The sequence below is a fragment of the Aythya fuligula genome, chromosome 9 (genome assembly GCF_009819795.1).
Source record: "Aythya fuligula isolate bAytFul2 chromosome 9, bAytFul2.pri, whole genome shotgun sequence".
Lineage (NCBI taxonomy): Eukaryota > Metazoa > Chordata > Aves > Anseriformes > Anatidae > Aythya > Aythya fuligula.
In genome coordinates this window covers 11,818,163-11,838,112 of record NC_045567.1, presented here as the reverse complement: position 1 = coordinate 11,838,112, position 19,950 = coordinate 11,818,163, and the positions used below count along the sequence as shown (strand labels likewise).

At 43.1% G+C, this 19,950-nt stretch overlaps 1 protein-coding gene across 1 annotated transcript; it reads left to right on the top strand.

The window, feature by feature from the left end:
• Positions 1 to 459: 459 nt before the first annotated feature.
• Positions 460 to 19,763, top strand: PASK (PAS domain containing serine/threonine kinase). The gene is made up of 17 exons (XM_032193263.1): positions 460 to 622; positions 2,116 to 2,351; positions 3,349 to 3,519; positions 4,830 to 4,970; positions 5,442 to 5,576; positions 6,230 to 6,523; positions 6,872 to 7,034; positions 8,466 to 8,640; positions 9,723 to 11,050; positions 11,740 to 11,921; positions 12,986 to 13,153; positions 13,835 to 13,960; positions 14,524 to 14,658; positions 15,793 to 15,992; positions 17,379 to 17,512; positions 18,501 to 18,647; positions 18,852 to 19,763. Exons 1-17 carry the CDS (start codon positions 460 to 462, stop codon positions 19,061 to 19,063), a joined length of 4,110 nt encoding a protein of 1,369 aa, XP_032049154.1. The 3' UTR covers positions 19,064 to 19,763.
• Positions 19,764 to 19,950: the final 187 nt, after the last annotated feature.

The following is a 19,950-nucleotide window of genomic DNA, read 5'->3' as shown; positions in this document are numbered from 1 at the left end:
GCCAATCAGGGGCCGCCCCCCCCGCCGCGCCGCAGCCAATCGCCGCCGCGGGCCGTGCGCCCCAGAGGGGCGGGGGGCTGGCCCGGGGAGCCCGGCGCTGGTGCGCATGCGCTCACTCCTCCCGCTGCCTGCCGGGAGTTGTAGTTCCCGGCGGGGTGAGGAGCGGCTCCCTCCTCCTCACGCGCCCGGCGCTCCGCCCGCTCATTCCGCTCGCAGCCCGCTCCGAGGGGCGGCCGCCAGCCTGGCCGGGCCAATTCGGGCCCCTCCCATCCACCGCCGGCACGGGCCCGAGCACCCCTAGCAACGGGCGGCAGGCGCCTAGCACCGGCGCGGCGTTCGAACGGCCCGCCACACGCGCCGCGGCGTCCTATTGGCTGCCGGCCGCGTCGCTCCGCCAGCTCCTTCTCCTATTGGACGGCGGCGCCGCCGCGTCCCGCCCCCCCGCGCCCCGGCCCAGTGATGGCCGCTGAGGCGCGGGGCCCCCCCGGGGGAAGCCGCCCGGCCTCCGCGCCCGGCCTCCGCCTCAGCGCCCCGGGGGGCTCCGCCGGGGGCCGCCCCTGGGCCGGTGGCGGCGGCAGGAGCCGGCTGGGCCGCCTGTGCCGGCGCGGGGCGGCGCTGCCCGGTGAGTGCGGGGCGCTGCGGGACGGGGGAGCCGACATGGGGGGGGGGGGAGCGGGGCCGGGGAGCTCGTGAGGGGCTGGGAACGGCGCAGGGCCCACACGGGGACACGGGCGTCGTGATCGGCTCCGTATGTCACGGTTTGGGTATGATAAGTGCCGTGTAACGTACGGTTCGTGTCATGTTTTATATATGCAACAGGTTCTATATAACATGCCCTTTATGTCATATCGTATATATACAACAGGCTCTGTATAACATGCTTTATGCCATATTGTATATATACAATAGGTTCCATGTAACGTATACTTCATGTCATATGTTATCTATACAGTAGGTTCCATATAGCATACACTTTATGTCATATTTTATATATATGATAGGTTCCATATAACATAAGCTTTATGCCATGCTTTATATGTGCAATAGGCTCTATAACATACGCTTTATGCCATATTTTATATATGCAATAGGTTCTATATAACATGCTTTATGTCATATTTTATATACGCAACAGGCTCTACATAACATACCTTTTATGTCATATTGTCTCTACACAACAGGCTCTATACAACGTACGCTATTACACCCTGACAGTAAGGGCTTTGCCCTTTGCCCTGTGTCTGGGTACGGCCGCCTCTGGTGTATTGCGGTGAGCACCATCACTGGGGACGTGGTGTACGGACACAGAGATGTGACCTGCCCCTAATGCCTCTGTTGCTGCTGACAGCCCAGCGGTGTTGGGTTGCTGGTGCCGCTTCCCAAGGAAGCATTTTTTCCAGTCAGAACTGTTGAGAATTTTCGTGTAGGCACTTGACATGTATAACGTAAAATGGTTCTGCGCCGAGAGGGTGGTCGCTCACTGGGACAGGCTCCCCAGGGACGCAGTCACAGCACCGAGCCTGTCAAAGTTTAAGAAGTGTTTGGGCTGTGCTCTCAGTCATATGGTCTGAATTTTTGGGTAGACCTGTGGGAGCCAGGAGTTGGGCTCGGTGATCCTCATGGGTCCCTTCCAACTAGGGAGATTTTATGATTCTGTGATTCTGTGGTGGTGTGGGCACAGGTATTTCAGTGTCACTTCTTGTGAGTAGTTAATTAACCAGCTTCTGACTAACTCTGAGCTGTAATTATATGTAATAACACTTTCAATTTTATCTTGAGATAATTCAAACCCCTTTAAACTGTTAACTTAAGCAGAAGAAAAACCTGAGTTGTCTGCTTGAATTATTTGCACACTGGCGATTTTTTTCTAAACTATGGATGGAGTTTAATCGTTCCAGTGGCTGTGACTCAAAAAGATACGTTTATTATCATTGTTTCTGTTGTCTCTAGTCTTGTTGATTTTATTTTATTGTCACTTCTTAAAGAATCCAGGGAGCATATTTTGGGATGAAATTACTTGACTCCAGCCAACAACTGTTTTTTTATTAATTAATTTCTCTAATACTCCTATAGTAGATTGTTACAACTACAGAGCTGATCTTTCTGTTCTCACAGGGGAGAAATGGAGCTCTTATTGTTTGTCTTCACTGGCAGCTCATAACGTTTGTACCAGCAAAATCAGTAACTCTTGGGCTCAGTTGGACTCTTCCGCTCTCTCCAATTCCATCGGAAGTTCTGCTTCTAACTCCTTCTTGCATGCTCTCGCTGTGGAGGAATCCAGCCAGCACCTCCCGGCTGCTGCACGCAATGCAAACAAGGCCATCTTCACCGTGGATACCAGCACAACGGAGGTATTTGCAGTGGGAACTGCTAAGCTACTCAATGCGTGGCTGATGTAGGCTGTGTGGCACCGTACAGGCTAAAATGCCTGCTACCTTACTTGGATCTGCAAGATATTATCATGTCAGGAAGGCATTTTGTAGTCAGCTCAGGCTCGGTAATTTTGTAAAGACTGACAGAGCGTGTGCTTCCATTGCAGGTTGTAGTTAGCAAATTACACAAGTCAGTGCTGGGAGCACTGATGTCTCAAGTCTTTTTTGCAGACAGAAAAAGGGAATAAAGGAAAGTGCAGCCATGATGTGGCATAAAGGAAGAAAAGAAAAGTAAAATATGCTTCAAGCCTTCTGTCTAGGAACTACTGACCCTAGGATGGGTTCATGGTAGCATGACATCTCTCTCTGTCCAGTAAATGCACTTCTTTTTTTGTACTGGGAGAGATGGATTTTCTCTGTTTCTGTCCCAACAGAAACACTGATGTAAAATTGAGTGCTAAAAGCCTTTAAGAGCTGTGCCATTTTTAGCTTGAGCTGACACTTTGGGCCTTTCCATCTTAAAGACATTTAATCCTAACTTGGTCTGTGACAGAGGTGTAAGCATGCCAATGACTCGTGTGATTATTGCTTCCCATTAGGAGTGGATAAAATTTTGTGGCCTGCCCAGGCTTTGCTTGCAGATAAATTGTCATGTTGCCTCTAGGGATTTAATTACTGAAACAACACGAGAGGTTGGAGGGGGCAGGTAGCTAAAAGCAAGCAAGAAGCCTAAAAGAACAGCAATGTCTCAAACACTTTTAACCGAGAAGATACTTGGGCAACGGATGTCTTAGAACAAGAAGCTTTGGTGAATTGATTTCGTAGATTTCAGAGTTTGAGAGGACCACCCTGCTTCCACCAAGGGGAGCTGACATTACAATACATTAAAGCAACAGCCTGAGGAGGTGATGTTCTATAAATACAACACACAGCTTTTATTCTTGTGGTGTTTTGTTTTGTTTTTTTCCTCTTCTAGATTCTAGTGGCTAATGACAAAGCCTGCAAGCTGCTTGGGTACAGTAGTCAGGAGCTCATTGGCCAAAAGTTATCCCGCTTCATATCCAAATGCAGCCGAGAGATGTGGGAAGCTGTGGGCGAGGAGTCCTTAGAAACTGATGAATGTTCGTCGGTGTTTTCAGGATCTGTGGTATGTGAAACGTTCAACCAAATATTTCCCACCATGTATAATATTTGTGGGGCTTAAGGTGTTGGCTTTTTTTTTTTTTTCAGTCTGGTTTCCATACGTACTTAACTGATTGGGCATTTGTCAATTAAGTTATTTGTCAGACTGTTTTGTTTAATTGTTTGCAAATGTAGGTGTTCAGAAGGTAAAATGTGGTTTGGGAGGCACTGATGAGAGCTTGCCAGCTGCCAACATGTATAGTCAGGATGACTTGACCAAATTAGAGCTTCAAGGACACTTGATTTAAAAAAAAAAAAAAAAAAAAATCAATATGGATTGCTTAGCATGGAAAACCTTATTATGGAGAAGTTCCCAGTTGCCTGGTATTTTACAATATTTTTAAATGATCTTTAATTGCGCTGTGCGTTCCATATATTACATGTCAATCAAATACTGGGAAATGTTTGTGACAAAACCCCCTGGGTGGTGCAAAGAGTGGAAGTAATGTTTTGCCTATAATAGGGCTGTTTTTAAGAGAACTGCCTGAGAAGTGTCTTGAAACTCTTTTGCTGCTGTTGAAGCTGTCACTAGAAAACAGTTGGAAGATAAGCTAATTCCTACTGATGGGTTATTTTTGTACTGAAATTGTCGATACCTTAGAGTGTGATCTTCCTGAATCCTCAAGTGGGTATAGCAAAAAAACATCTTAAGCTTGGTTAGGTAAATCCAGAATTAAAATTAAATGTCTTTATCAGAGACTCTGACTCTGAACTACAGCCAAGTGCTCTATAGGCTGCCGTAGAGTCACTGCATAATTTATAAACCCATTCTGTCAAGATCAGATTAAAAAAGATAAAAGTCTTAGTGTGAACACTGCAGGTTATCAGATAAGTAAGCATTTTCTGATTTGAGAAGAATCTCCCTTAAGAAATGAAGCTGCTGCTTCTGCGGCTGAAAGTAAACTGCATTACTGATGTGGAGTGCTCATCAGCTTTGTGGGGCATCTCTTCAGTAAAGCATCTCTGAAAAGCATTTTTCATGGAAGTAAGGTATGAGATCAACACATTTATTATACCAATGAAAACGCCTTGAGTCTTCCTGAGGCTGGGGAAGAGGAAAGCAAAGCAACAACAGTGAATTATGTGTACTCTTTACCAACTCTGTATTAAAGCTATGTTTCTTCCAATAAGAACTAATAAGTTTTCAAGAAAAAAGGGTTTTCCTAACAATGAGGGAGAGGTGTTTTGGCTTAATATCTTATTCTTGTTTGAAATTCTTGCGAAGTAACCATGGTCTTAGTAAATTCTAACTATGTCTCTGAATTCTCTGGAAAGGTGGATGTCATAGGCCGTCTCAAACAGAAGATCCCTGTCTCGGTCTGGCTGAGGCGAATAAAAAGCAAGGACAACAAGTGTTGTGTGGTTCTGCTGGAGCCAGTGGAAAGACTTTCAGCCTTCGTTTCCTTCAGGGTTGATGTGAGTGTTTTCCTAATCATCAAATGAGACATCGGTTTGTCACAGTTTGTGGAAGTGAAGTGTCTGAAAACTGGTAGGCTCTGGGGCTCCCAGCACAAGCAGGACATGGAACGAGTCCAGGGGAGGACCGCAAAGACAGGCTGAGGGAGCTGGGGGTGTTGGGCCTGGAGAAGAGAAGGCTCCAGGGAGACCTCCCAGCGGCCTGCCAGGGCCTGAAGGGGCTGCAGGAGAGCTGGGGAGGGACTGTGTCAGGGGTGTAGGGATAGGACAAGGGGGAATGGCTTTAAACTGAAAGAGGGGAGAAGGGTTGAGTTGTGCCTTGTCTGCTTTTACTGAGTTAATTGTACTTGTGAAGAGGCACCAGAATGAAACCTTCTGCTGTTTGCTTAGATGCTTGCAGAGACTGTTGTTAAAAGATTGTGTGGACAGTGGCTAAAATGTTAAAATAGTCCTGTACATCTTCTTCCCAAGGGAGAGATTACATCATGCGACCTTCTTTTTGCCCATCTCCATGGCTACCCAACGCTGGAAGAAGTAGTTGGGCTCCATATAAAGGACCTGGTTCCATCTGTGCAGATCCCTCTTCTAGGCAAAAAAATTCCAAAGGTATAGTATGAGTGCCAGCCACGTTGTTCTATACCCTTCTCCCTTGGGTCGTAGGTGCACAGTGCTTTCCCTCTTTATGTAAGAGAAGAAAACCTTTTCAGAGAGAAGCACAAGTCCCATTAAAAAGAGTCTGCTGCTTTATGGAGCTGCTGTCTGGGTATTTTCTAACGAGGAATAAGCCCAAGCCCTGACCTCTTGTGGATCCTGTCGTGGTGAAAGATAATTTCCTCCAATCCATCAGAAGCCTGGCTTTGTAAGAAAACGTTATCTGAGTCAGCTCCTTGATGTTACTCTGAATTCTTCAGCTAATTTCAGACATATTTGTCTGACGAGTAAAAGTCTGAAGAGTATCTGGGTCTTGCAAATGCTATGGAATAGGCAGCTAGACAGTTGAAAGAGGCCTTATTAATGTCTCTTACTGACTTTCCTGGTCTTTGTCATCAGGATTTTCATGCAGCAGTTCACCTTTGGGCTCTGAAACCTTAGAAAAACAGACTTTGTTCATTTTGATATTCACAAGATTGGTTTGTTTTTCTTTTTGTGCTCCTTTCTCCTGAGAACTTTGCTATGTTGTTTTATGTGAATACTGAAATAAACCCTAAGCATTTTATTAGGGATTTTCCGTGGTTTTGTTTTGTTTTGCTTTACTTTAGAACCTCAGGATCCAGAGAGCTGTAGGTCGATCCAGAGAGGGTAACACGTTTCCTCTCAGCCTAAAGCTGCAAGTTAGCCTTCTGGAGGAGGACCAAACAGCAGTGCAGAACAACGGTGTTGTACAGACAGAAAAAGAAGACTCTTTCATAGACTATCATTACTCTGCTACAGTTGAAGTGTTATCCACCATCAGTGGCCTTATTACTGTCCAGTCAGATGGAACCATTCATTGCATCAAGGACAGTTTTGCTTTAACGCTGTTTGGCTATGAGAAGAAAGAACTGTTGGGAAAGGTGAGGCAGTGATATTAATCCCCCCCATGAGTGCTGTGTCTGGCAACGTATCCACTGGAGTTGTAAAGTCATTTGTGTGTGTTTCTGCCTGTCACAAAACTGCGTTAATGTGTTGAGCGAGTGGCTTGTGAGATGATACACAAATTCTCTTGCTGTAGCTGTTTTGTAGTGCTGAGGAGCTGGCGTGGATTTCAAGTAGTCCAAAGCAATCTGCACACGTGTATGTTCTCCACCAGTGACGTGGATTGGTTTTGCCCAGCTGCCCATGAGAGTCAGGGCCGCTATCACTGCTAGGATTTGCCCCCAGTCTGTCGGAGTCAGCTTAGCAGGTTGCATTCTGTGTTTTAGAACATAACGTTCCTGATCCCTGGTTTCTATAACAACATGGAAAGAAGCAATGACTGTTCCTTGCCATTACCTCCTCTTGACGACTCTGTGGGGACAGAGAGTGAGTGCTTCTTTGAAGATGTTACTGCTTGCCATACAACTGGTTCTAGCTGCTATAACAAAGGTAAAGCAAAGAGAAGAGATTTTGCTACAGAAATGGGATGTGCTTTGTAAAAGCCATGGACTGCTACGCAGTTGTTAAATGGGATTTCCACTGTAACCTAAGGTGAACAAAATTGTTCATGTAAGGTTGTGCTCCTCTCTGTTGCTAAGATGAAACTTATTATCCAAGTCAGAAATTACACTGTTAATAGAGAACGCTTTGTACTTACTGAACACTTCTTTCCCTTTCTCCCCTGCTAGGATCTTCAAGTATCTTGAGATTTGTAGAATTTAGCTTTCGTGACAACATTGCAATAGATGTGCAGATACTTAGGACTAACATTTTAAAGAAAATTCTGACAATCTTATGTATTGGCTCATGTTGCTGGCTAATACTCAGTGTTGCGTTGCTGTGTTGTTTCAATTAGGAGGCATCGCGTGCTCTGGTGCAGCTTGTTGTATTTACAAAGAAATTATCAAAATTCTATTTCTCTGAACACAATAAACAGAAGCAAGGAAGCTCCATGTCTCCAAATCTGATCTTCCAGCAAACTCTGCCCAAAACAGAGAACACAAGAAAGTGCATACTTTCATCTGTATCACAAGATGTCTGTTAAAAAATAGGAGACAGAAAAACATTTTCCTGTTTGCATTTTTATTTTCCTTTGCTTAGAAATGCACAGCTGCATCAGAACCAATGCACAGCTGCTACTGGATAAAAGGAGAGTTAGTAGACTGTGCAATTTCTTAAGTAATTTTTTTTTTGTGGAGTGGTGCCTCTAATCTAGAAGTAATTCAGCTCTTCGGTGAGGAAACAATTTTTGTACTCAGCCTTTACTAAATGGAGTGATTGTTCTAGTTTCTAATCTAGATTTGTTCACTTGTTACCTTTTGCAGCATCAACACCTGATTCATCTTGCAAGCTCGTGTTCTTCCCTTTTGATCTTTTTTCGCTCACTTGCTCAGGAAGTTCTTATCTTATTCTTTGTCTTAACCATGTTTGGACTATACGCTCTTTCTTTTTCATCCTGCAATTTCAGTGAGTTATAAAACTTTCCATTTTAAGTGTCTGGGGTGGGGAGCATATGTGTATTCGGGGCTCTCTTGCTGCTGTTTGTATGAAAGCCTTATTTCCAGTCTCTATATAGTCATTTGCCTTCTTAGGTCTCTGAATTTCAACCCAAGTAGCTAATCCAGAAGGTTAATACCTGTCCAAAAGCTTTGATAGGAAAGTAAATTTTAGCTGCCCTGAAATATTTAGATTGCTGCATTGAATTTTTCAAGCCAAAGTAGAGTGGAGTGCTTGTATTTGGACCACTTTGCCTTAATCAAGTCTTTCATACTCATACAAGACAGACCAGTGCAGTTCCTAGGTTATTTTTAATCACTATGAACCCTGAAGCATAAATATAAAAGGTTAAATTGGTGTGGTCTTATTTTTTGTTTGGTACAGGCAGCAGCTTTGTGGCTGCATCTTTAGCCAGCCCTCTGTCAAGAGATGAAGAGAAGAAATTAGAAAGAGGTCACAAAGAAGACAGATTACTTCATGGGGAGACTAAGCAAAAGAATGGAAATGGTTTCGCATCTACTCCCTCATCTCCTGAAGTGGCATCCATGTCCTCTGATAGGTAGGCCTTTTATGAACCACGAAAAATGAAAACCTGTGGTGGCAATCACAAGGAAAAAATGTTTTTCACCTCTGATATTTGTGGAAGGCGTAACAAGAGCCTCCTGCACCCATCTCTCTTTAGAATCTGAGTGCTATTTGCAGGACTGATTGAGCTTTGCCTACCTTAGATTTTTGCTGAGATCCATACAACCTCGAGTTACGGGTGTTTCATCTCTAATGGGTACCAAATGTTTCACCCAGGCTGGGGAAGTTAATTAGGCCCTATCTTAATAGATAAGAAATGGTGAATGTTTATTTCCTTCCTTGGTATCCACTAGCTGGTATTGCACTGAAGCCAGGTTACCTGGAATGGAAGTCAATGTGACCATCATTAAGACAGCTTATTCTGTTAGTAGAGTCCTGCATCTTTCTTTTTTTTTCTTTTTTTTTTTTTCTGTAACAAAATTAGAAATTCTGCACAAGAACCTATATGATGCACACATTTTAGCTTAAGTAAAACTTTAAACATTCCACACTAACGATTCCAACTCTCAGAAAATGTTTGCTGCCTTTTTTAGTGTACAGACTACTACAGCACAGTTCTTGTCATTTTCTAAACAGACTCATAGTCTGTTTTTCCTTTATATATCTGTATTGTACTTGGATTGTAGCTGCTTTACTACATGGACTATTTTTCTATTCTGCATTTTTACTGATAGAAATGTTCATAAAATACTTTGTGTTGTGGGCTTCAATTAACTGTAGTTAAAAAAATAGCTGGAAGCATAACAGAGATCTTCTGTTCTCAGGACTGGAAGTGTTCTGCCATGTGTATTGGCTTTTTGTTGTGGTAAATGGTCTATGAAATGTAGTTCGAAATTAAGCTAGAGAAGGAAATAATCCATAAGGAAAGACTGCCATTCAAGTGTACCTGCTCTCTGGTGAAGATGGAATTTTTTACGATTGTGGGTGCTTGTATCAAGACTTTGCTGCCTTTTTCTTTTAAAATAATAAAATGATTGGGGCATGTTTTAAATAATGAACATAGTAACAGAAGAATGAGTAGGATACAGGTGACTTTTCTCATTCTTTTGTCATCAGGGTATCACTAATAACTCTGAATCCTTGCAGTGAAGACAGCATTGTCGCTGACAGTCCGTCAGCCCGCTGTGAAGAGCCTTCTCCTGAAACCTGGCCTGACAGAATCAGAGCAGTGGAACAATGCAGAGTGGTGGAAAAAGCAGAATTGTGTAATTCTCAGAAAATATGCCATTCAAGGGTCTCTCCCACGTCATCTGCTTCAGAACAGTTGGATTCAGGTCAGAACACAAAGACTTCAGTAAGAAGCAGCCACAGTGCAGCATCTGGCACCTCTGAGACTGGAAATGCTGGTGAGAGTGGTATTTTTCCTAATCCATTAGAAGTTGGTCATCAGGACCTAAAGGAATTAAATTGTCAGCAGGTCTCTAGGTTACCATTTGCAATGCTGGAGGATCAGCACTCCACTGATACTCAGGGACAGTCTTCCTCAGCAAATGTCAGCCCATCTACTGTTTCTTACAGCCCAGAAGACAAGCTAGATACTGCATCCCATGGCGTGGACAAGCCTTCCAGTTTTGCTTGTAACTCATCCAGAACACCAAAAATAAATGAGCCATGGTCTGGGACAACACCAGACTTTCAAAGCCATGAGGCTAGAGGACAGTTGTCAAAAACAAGCTTAATATGTGATGCAAAACTTTCTAATGTTGATCACGCTGTCATTGAAAGCTGCCTGCTAAACGATACTTTGTCATTTTCCTTTGCAAATGGAAGAAATAGTATCCATGATGTTCACTCAGGAAATGAAATGGGTTGCACTGCTTCTGCATTGGGAGTTGCCACAAAACACGAAGATGTTAAAGAATCAGATGCTGAGCTGAGCTGTATTTGCTCTGGTCTTGAGGAGCTCGATCTGAATATTGGTGTCAAGGGGAACTCAGCCAATTGTTTAGGTGCTACTGCAGATCCTGGGGTGTCTTCCTCTAATGCACTGGGCTCAGCTGTAGGCAATATGCTAACTCAGAACAGCGCTTTTTCAACTGGGCATGAAAAGCAGCTATTGAATGGTGTTGCCATAGAAGGTGGTTCCGGGTGGCTGGCCTACCTACAACATTTGGAAGACTCTGAAGGATCCTCCGAAGTATTTCTTGATAAATCTGAAACTTCTGTGGAGACTGTGGGGGATAACATCAACAGAAACCCACTGAAAAGTGAAGGAGATCCTGAAGAAGACTGTCTATCGGATGGGCAGGAAAATACAGAGAAAAAAGTAACATCTACCCCTGTGAAACAAGAAGGAAGACTGAATCCAGCACCTCCTCTGAATGCAGAGATTCTGGAAGGCAGCTACACTGGGAATTGCTGTCACAGAGATGGTTCACAGTTAAGTAAGTTAAACCTATTTCCCCCCTTCCCAGAACTCTTACTGGGGCGCTGTTCTTCACCCATGTTTTTGCAGAAGGCAGGCAGTTCTGGGTTAGAGGCTCACAGTGGAGAAGGAAGGAAGGAAGCTCTAGCATCTAGAAAGAAAACCAGGATTTAATTCTATGCAAAGGGCATTGGAACAGCAGGTGGTAAAAATGTAAAGTTACTAAGAAATTAATGCAGATTGAATAGTCAGAAATATTCTTAAAACACAATTAAAAGATTTGAAACTGATAACTGATCCTGAACAGCAAATCCAACCTCCATTGTAAAACTTGCATTTAAATTGTAAAACTGGATGTTTCACTCACTCCTTCAAGCTGGACTCTGTAGCTACTTGTATAAAATCCCAGGTTTTATGCCATTTTGAATAATAATGTGAAATTAACAGTCCTAGTTGTACACTGACTAAAATTTCTGCCAAGGGGGGAGATGGGACACTGTGGCAGTAACCTCCAGGTATGTTTAGAAGAGCTGTGCTTCTGTCAGCCACCCTCAGATGAATCTTTCCAGTGTAGGTGTTCCCCCAAGAAGTAATGAAGAAACTGCAGGAACTCTCTTCAAGAACTCAGGGTTTCATCCTAAGCTAACTGTGGTTTCATTACACTTATGCTTGATTCCACCATTTTAACTTCCTGACCTGTTTCCACAGGTATACTCTTTGAAGTAAAACGTGTAGAACTGCAGGACCCTGCCATGCTTTTCTGTGTCTGGGTGGTGAAAGACCTTCTACAGAGCCAGAAAGAAGCAGCAGCAAAGACTCAGCTTTTGCTCTCCAGCCTAGCAAGCTCTACCCAGTCCACTGCAGATCTTTCAACGCACAGCCTTGGAGAAGTAAGAAACTCCACTGTTATATAATGCTGAGCTGAAGCTAAAGCTGAGAAGTTTCTCCACTTACAACATGCCATGAGGCTGGGGCAGGGGGTATTGCTGTTTCCTGGTTTTCCTATTTCTATATCAAAAGAAGTATTTCATTGCTCTAAAACCAACAAATGACTATTGTAACATTTCTGGTAGTGCGTGTTTGGCTTAGTGTAATTAGCTTTCCCAGGTTTACTATTCAAGTTAACTTGAGTAGTAAAAGCACCTGATTTTAAATTTGTTCTTAGGCTGGTGTAAGTATATCTACAGTGGAGGTTTATACCAGTGTGATAAAGCTATTTTTTAAATGACTGTAGTCACACTGGCATCAATGCCATAGCATTATTAAGAAAGGGAATACTAAGCTGAAAGCTTTCATTTACTGACTTGTGTCAACAAGAGGAAACTGCATTTTGTTTAGCTCCCTCTGGAGATGTTGCAGTCTGCATGGTGTACAGAAAGCTTACACCACATAGCTGAACAGTAGGTGTGCACCAGTGCTGTGTATCCTGAAAGCACAACGGCTCATGCCTGCTTTTTAGTAGTAGTGGGATGGAAAGCTGACAGTACTTTGACCAGGGCCATAGCAGAAAACAATATCTTTGATCACTTGACATAGGTAATTATAGATCCCTGAAATAAATATATGCATTCATTAAGTGCTTACATAGCTGGATTTTATGATTATTTTATTTAGACATATGTATAGTGCTGATAGATCCAAACTGTGTGCAGCTCCCAGGAGCTGAATGTTTATTGAAATGTAAAGTGCACAGAGAATTTTATACAAGTTTCTCAAGTGCATATTCTTTTTTTTTTCTTTACCTTTCACTGCATTAAGCAGTATCAACAGCTGCTGAGAGCAGACTGCTGAATTAACTTGTCGTGTAAGATGATGGTTACATCAACGTACAGTTCTTGCTATTAAAAACAAAGATGCTCCTTTTAGCTGATTTTGTAGAAGTGTAGTTTCTTTTCAGTATTTCCTTTACCTTTCATTTTCTTGCTAACTTTTTTTTTTTTCAATCTGTGCCTAGGCCATCAGATCAACTTCGCTGTTTGAGAATTCCCGAAGAGCTGAAGAGCTTGAAAGATTGAGGGCGTGTGAGGGAGAATATGCAAAAAAATACGACACTCTCAGTCTTATAGGCAAAGGATCTTTTGGCTTTGTCTGGACTGCCAGGGACAAGAAGGATCACCAGGAGGTTAAATATTTCTTTCACGTATCATTGCAGTAAATATTCTAGGATCAAAACTGAAAGGCTAGAGCGTCCATATAAAGTCAATACTATACCATTAAAAGATGCTCTTTGATAGGTCAGGGCTTTCCTTCATTTTTTGATGGGAATCTGAGATCACTGACCTTGTGGAAACAGGACAGCAACATGTTTGCATTGATATAAGGTGTAAACTGTTACCTGAGGCAGCAGGCACAGAATGAGACTGACTATGTAGCAATGTTAACCCGTTGAAAGAAGTATACTTTAGGATTAAGAGAACTACAGACCTTAATCTTAATGTTGCTAAAGTGAATGGCACACTCCAAAGTTTATCGTGCCACAGCTCAGGAACGTGGTTACTTCACTGTGGAATAGATATGTTGAGGTTATGGGACCCTCTTTACCAGAAGTATTTTGGGTAAATTTGATTTTATCAGTAGTAAAAGGAAAAAGAACAATAAATACCTTCCATTTCTGCGGATCATTTGGTATCTAGGAGTAAATTAGTTTAAAGATGTTTATAGATGTTATAAGCAAAGCAGTGTATATCAGATTACTTCTGTCCTTTGAGCTATATGATTGACAAACATTTTTCTTGTAAATTGACTTGCCAAACACTTAAAGCCCCGCTCTTGTAGGCAATGCTGAAATGCTTTGTCTGCTTAGGTTGTTGTGAAGTTCATCTGGAAGGAGAGAGTGCTTGAAGACTGCTGGGTAGATGATCCTGACGTGGGGAGAGTTACTCAAGAAATCTCAATCCTGTTGAAGCTGCAGCACCCCAGTATCATTAAGGTACAGTAACTCAGAGTGAATGCAGTTTGAACTGGATCACGTGTCTACTTTGAACCCTTGGAGCCTTGTGCCTCTTCTTCAGGAGTGAGGAAGTGCTGTCTGATAAAGATACCTTTCTGGAAAAAAACATCGTGCTTTATTTGGAAGGGTTTGTCACTTGCTGTTATACGCTTGTGCCACAAACAATTTACGTAAGCACAGATCCAGAGGTGTGCATCTAGCAGAAAGAAAGTCTGTACATTATTTCCGGATGCATATCTTGGCAGTGGATGTACGACATCACAACTGAACGTGTACTAGTTTGATAAATAATTTGGATACATCTTGATTCCTGTTGTTTGTTGGTTTTTGTTTCTTTGTTTTCTGGAAGAGAATTGCTCTAGATTTTTAGTTCTGCTCTCTTTTCAAGAAGCATTTGTACTCAGCAAAGACTTCAAAGGTTATAGTGTACTTTGATTAAATCTCCAAGGGGAAAGTAGCATTTGTTTAATTCAAATAAATAATAATAATAATATGAGTTTGAGGTGAAGTACATGATAAAAAAAATAGTCTGTTATTTATAGGTGCTGGATGTGTTGGAAAATGAACACTTCTTCCAGCTGGTGATGGAGAAGCATGGATCTGGTCTGGATCTCTTTACATTCATTGATAATCAGCCTGATTTGGATGAGCCATTAGCAAGCTATCTATTCAGGCAGGTGAGTGCTGGGAACATACAATTGCTACATGCTGGTAAAATGTGGTTAGTGTAAGATCCGGGATGCTATTTCTCTGGGAAGGACTGGCTAATCAGCAGGCATGGCTATATTCCCGCAGTCATACTCACTACTGGCAGAGCTTTTCTACCTTATTCTGCAGGGCTGATGTCTCGCTAACAGAAATGCTACCCACCCACAGAAACCTTTTCAAGGTTTAGGTAGAAATGTGTCACAAGTGTTTACAAGAAATGTGTCACAAAGTAGTGGACCGTACTTCCTATTAGGGCTTCCTACAGAGATTGCTCACCTCTTGGCTGTGGCTGTAGCAGCATTCGAGCCCATTCGTGTGGCAGCTGCTCCTCTGGGGGAGGAGGAAGGTGCCCAGAAGTTGCCCCAAGCCTCACTAAAAGCCGTGCTCTCACTTAGACCAGTGCTTGTTTTAGAATGGCAATGGGTGTAAAGGGCCGATCTAAGCCACCCTTGAGTTTATGGGGATGCTTTGTTACTTCAGCCCTGTACAGTATTTCTCTGCAGAGGGAGCTTTGTGTTATAAATAGACGCTTTTCTCCCTTAACTATCTTCTCTTCTCGCTCAGATATATTGTGGTAGGGATCGAGATTGTCTCCAAGGTGATATAATTCTGATGCTGTTCTTAATTATAGCACTGTAGCATGAATCGTGCAGCAAGAAAAATGGAGTGAGTATATTATTTATACCAAACTTCACTCTTAAGTGCTTTGTCATCCTGCAGCATTGGAGGCACGCAGTAACATCCTTTTGGAGGAATCAAAGGGCCATCCAGATGAAGCTGGGATAAAAATAAAGTAACCTGCAGCATTGTAACAATAAGCTCTGATGCTTCTAACCAAAGCACACCACGCCATCTTCCTGCACATCTGTGAGAGGAAAGCAAGCAATTGCTTTTCTAATTCTCTCTGTCGAGAGCATTGTGATACCCGCTGCAGCAATGCAGACAGGCATTCCTGAATTTGTGTGCAGTTACCAAAATTGGGATCTACATCTTATTAATACAGTGTCAAAGCAACTTAAATTATGGCTGTTGTAACTCCCTGGTGCCAAGTGTGTTATCCAGGACATCTTGAATTAACACCTCATTCTCCGCTCCTCTTTCAGATTGTGTCAGCTGTTGGGTATCTCCACTGTAGGAACATCCTTCACAGAGATATCAAGGATGAAAACATTGTCATTGCAGAAGATTTCACAGTTAAATTAGTGGACTTTGGTTCGGCTGCCTACCTGGAACCCGGCAAGCTGTTTTACACCTTCTGTGGGACAATTGAATACTGCTCACCAGAAGTGCTGTCCGGCCAAGCGTACGTCACCCTATGCAAAATCACTTTTGTGTTCATCACACCAGAAAATGTGTGTGCAAGCTGCTTTGCCATTGATGCACTGCTACAGTATCTAACCACAGAAAGCTGACGTGAGATTTAGGGCACTGCAGTGAGGGAAATTATTTTCAAAGGCTTCAATACATACAAAGCTGTTTCTGACTAAACCCATTGACAGGCTTTCTTATTCTGGTCAGATGTTTGTAAGCCCTTATGCTGATGTCTGTCCTACTGCAGAGATCTGTTCAAGACCAAGTCTACCGCTGTCATCTCCAGCCTGGTGTACGTGTCTGCATGCGCTGTGTTGTGATTTGAATGTGTCCTTTTTCCTTAGTCTCTCATAATACATATGTCAATTTGCTAACCTCTTCCTACGTGTCTCTCTACTAAAAATTACTCTTGTAGAGAGGTTTCATAAGCAAACATTCGTGTATAGCATCTGTCCCTTGCCATGTCAGCCTTTTTTGTACTTTCCTCACTTTCATTTTCTGTTCTCCTCTTTCTACTTCTGTGTATCGATTTTTGCAGTTTGATCATGGTTCATCTCCCCCTTCATTTTTGTGCCCCTCTGGACTTGAGGATTCTTCCCTTACAGCTTGTCTTGCTGCTGTCTTGGATGTGCTGCCCAAATCCTAGCTGTCCTTTCCCCACTCTCTCCTTCTATGAATGCTCTTTACCTGCAGGCTGACAGTTTCACTCCCACTCCTGGAGGGAAGCCATCCCAGGGAGGTAAATGTTAACTGTACCTGCAAGTACCTTACCTTGCTCTTGTTTTTTCACAACTTTTTTAATGCATCCTTCAGGCAGCCCCCCTTAATGAGTGGCAGAAAGCCATGCAAGGAGGGAAGGAAATTCCTGCTGGGAACTAGGCGGGAGATGGAGCCACATTGCCCTGGGAATTCAGCCTGCTGCTCTGAGGAGAAACTGTCCCTTCTTCTCAGTTGGAATCTAGATAACATTTATTTCAGAATAACTTTTGGCTTGGAAATGGATTGGAGGGGGCAAAGGGGATTCCAATTAAGTGTCTGATTTTCTGTTTAAAGATTTAATTGATGGTTTGGGCTTATCATAAAGAAGGAGGAGACTTAAGTTCTGTTGACACCAGCTTACTTGTGTAAGAAGTCTCAGTGCCTATTACACATATTCATCAACAGAAATTGGTTGGCAGTTCTTTAGTTATTTTTCTTTCACAGAGAAGAAGAATTTTTTTCTCAAAAAATGAGAATTCTCACAAACTTCCTCTGTTAAGACAAAAATTGGAAATGAGGGCTATCAACCAGCTTTTTTTTTTTTTTTCCCTTACCTTCCTTAGCATACAACTGTGTATTTGCAGTCTGAGTTTATGCAAGCTTGCCTATCTCTGCACAGGTATCACGGCCCTGAGTTGGAGATGTGGTCACTTGGTGTCACCCTTTATACCCTAATATTTGGAGAGAATCCCTTCTGTGAGCTGGAGGAGGCCATGGCAGCTGTCCTGAATCCTCCTCGGCTTGTGTCAAAAGGTAATTTTTTCCAATTTACTTTTCTGAATGAGCAGATCTCTCAGGAAAGTATGAGCAGTACTTATTCCCCAGGAAGAAGGGAAAAACTGGAAAAATAGTGCCAAATGTTCTCTATAATGATTTAAGAAGCTGTTCACTGAAGCAGAGGTATCCTTTTCAGATCAGTTCTGCAGTTCTTTATGCCTACGTTGCAGCTATCTACCGTATGATTTATTAGTTTCAAATTCCAGTCTTCCCACTTGATGATTCAAGCTATTGGCTTGTCAAACTTCAGTGAGGTTTATACTTGAGAAAACTGGAACAATGCTTGGTGGGAGGGTTGGCTCTAGTAGATAAGTTTAAGATCGTTAATGGCACTCGTGCAACTCCAATACAATTTTTGTCTCACTTGAACTAATCACCAACCAATAACGTGTTACTTTGGAGATGTTTGATAATCTGTTAATTTATAATTTCTGAATGAATTGTGTGGCTTGACCTTACAGGAAAAATACATTGGCTTTGCTTTCATTTGGAGCTGTAGAAAAATAATTGCATGTCAGTCTGTCAGTCTTCTTCAAGTTCTCTGTGGTCCTAGGAGCACTGTGGTTATAAGGCTTCAGCAGTGATGCAATTGAAGGGTAAATTCTTGAAGCTTTCCCTGAACCCTGAGTGCACCTTTAATCACAGATGAAACATGGGATGGCTGCAGGACAAGACTGGGCTTGGAAACAGGGTTGGCTCTGTAGCATGTCTCTACGTCTGTCCTCCTCAGTGCCATAACTCCTCTCGTGGTTTCTTGTTTTCACAACCCGGAAATCTCAGATCATTCTCAGAGCCGAGCTCATGTAAGTAGTTGTGAATGAAACTGAGACAGCAGGATAATACAAGGGATTAACAGGGAGGATTTGTAACTGAGATCTGCATTCTTTGAATACAAATCATATTGCATTCTCAGCATACCTAAAATATTGACTGCACTGTTTGTCTCGCTGCTGCCTCTCCCCAGATCTCATGAATCTGATCGCTGGGCTTTTGCATCCTGTTCCGGAGCAGCGCATGACTCTAGCTGTGTTAGTAGAGGATCCTTGGCTGAAGCAGCCTGTCAACCTGGGTAATTATACCTGGGAAGAGGTATACTTCTCTGCTGAGGCAGGTAAGATGTTGTTTTGAAGGCTTTTTCCCCCACTGGGGGCCTACTGAGCAGGCAGGGAGGATTTATAGGAAAAGGCTTGGCTGTGGTTAGTCAGATACTTCTTGCTAGAAGACCGTCTTATATCCAAGTAAGCTTACTTTGAACTTAGGCCTGTTGACCAGTGGAACCTGTGGTTTGTTCTTCACTGTTTATCTTTCTCTCTAGAAAGCAGTCGATTGAGAAATGGTTCTGGCGAGTGCGTGCAAGGAGACAGACTTCCAGCTCCTTGCTTGGAGTGTGAGCCGTGCTTGAATGCGTCCAACTGTGTATGTGCAGATCCCCACTGGGAAGGAGCAGCGGCTGCAGAGTGCCACAGCTTGGGCCTGGGGCATCGCTGCAGTCTGTCTCTGCAGAAGCCCCTGCCTGTGGAACGGTAGCTCCCTTGCTGCAGTGCATATGCTGTCACTCAGGAGGCAATGGGAATTAATTTTAAGCACTTCTTTCTTGGAGAAAGATGATCCCTCACATAAAAATTGAACTTCTTGAGAAATCCTGAGAGCAATAGCTGGGATTTGCTATGAGAGAGGCTTGTGCCATGAACCACCTTCTGTAGTCTGATGGAGCAGTCCTTGACATCCAGATGATTTTTCTTGTGCAGACTGTGGAAGGCAGGAGCTGTTGATCTTTCCCCAGTCCCTTCTGTTCTTCACCAGAAGTGGTTAGATGCACACAAAGCACGCTTGCTGCAAATACTTGCATTTACATTGGCAAATTACTCAGCAGTGAGTTCTGATCACCTGTTACACTGACTTTTGATGTACGCCACAGTCCAAGATCTGGCCTTGGTTTTGCTTTTTGCCTCACTGAGGAGCTGTCAGCACTCTGCTGGAACAGAGGCATCCTGAAAGGATCTTGCACAGTCAGTGGGGAATTCAATATCAAGCCCAGGCAGTGCTGAGGCTGTTGGAAAGGAGCATTTCTGCAGTGGTACAGAGCTGCTAACAGGCAGAAGTGCTTGCCCTGGGGCTGTTACTGGTGCTGTGAGGGGAGTGCTGAGGCAAGAAAAGCTTCTAGTTAATAAATGTTTGTACACAGGCTGGGCTTTAAAGCAGTAAGAGAAAGATGTTGCTTGTTTTGTTTATAACTCAGAATATATTTTTATTGGCTATTTTTACTTTTTATATGTAGTTTCACTTTCTGAATAATGAATGAATAAACATCCTAGTTTTGTTGGTTGATTGCCATCTGGGTGTTGTTTGGAGTTTGCTCTGCTTGGACGGTCACAAGTCCATGGGGCCAGATGGGATCCACCTGAGGGTGCTGA

What these genes read in the sequence shown, in the direction of transcription:
- PASK (XM_032193263.1), top strand. Translation starts at nt 460, where the DNA reads ATGGCCGCTGAGGCGCGGGGCCCCCCCGGGGGAAGCCGCCCGGCCTCC. An exon ending in CGGTGTTTTCAGGATCTGTG is followed by an intron (nt 3,520 to 4,829) that starts GTATGTGAAACG and finishes TTCTCTGGAAAG; the next exon opens with GTGGATGTCATAGGCCGTCT. An exon ending in GAAGTGCTGTCCGGCCAAGC is followed by an intron (nt 15,993 to 17,378) that starts GTACGTCACCCT and finishes ATCTCTGCACAG; the next exon opens with GTATCACGGCCCTGAGTTGG.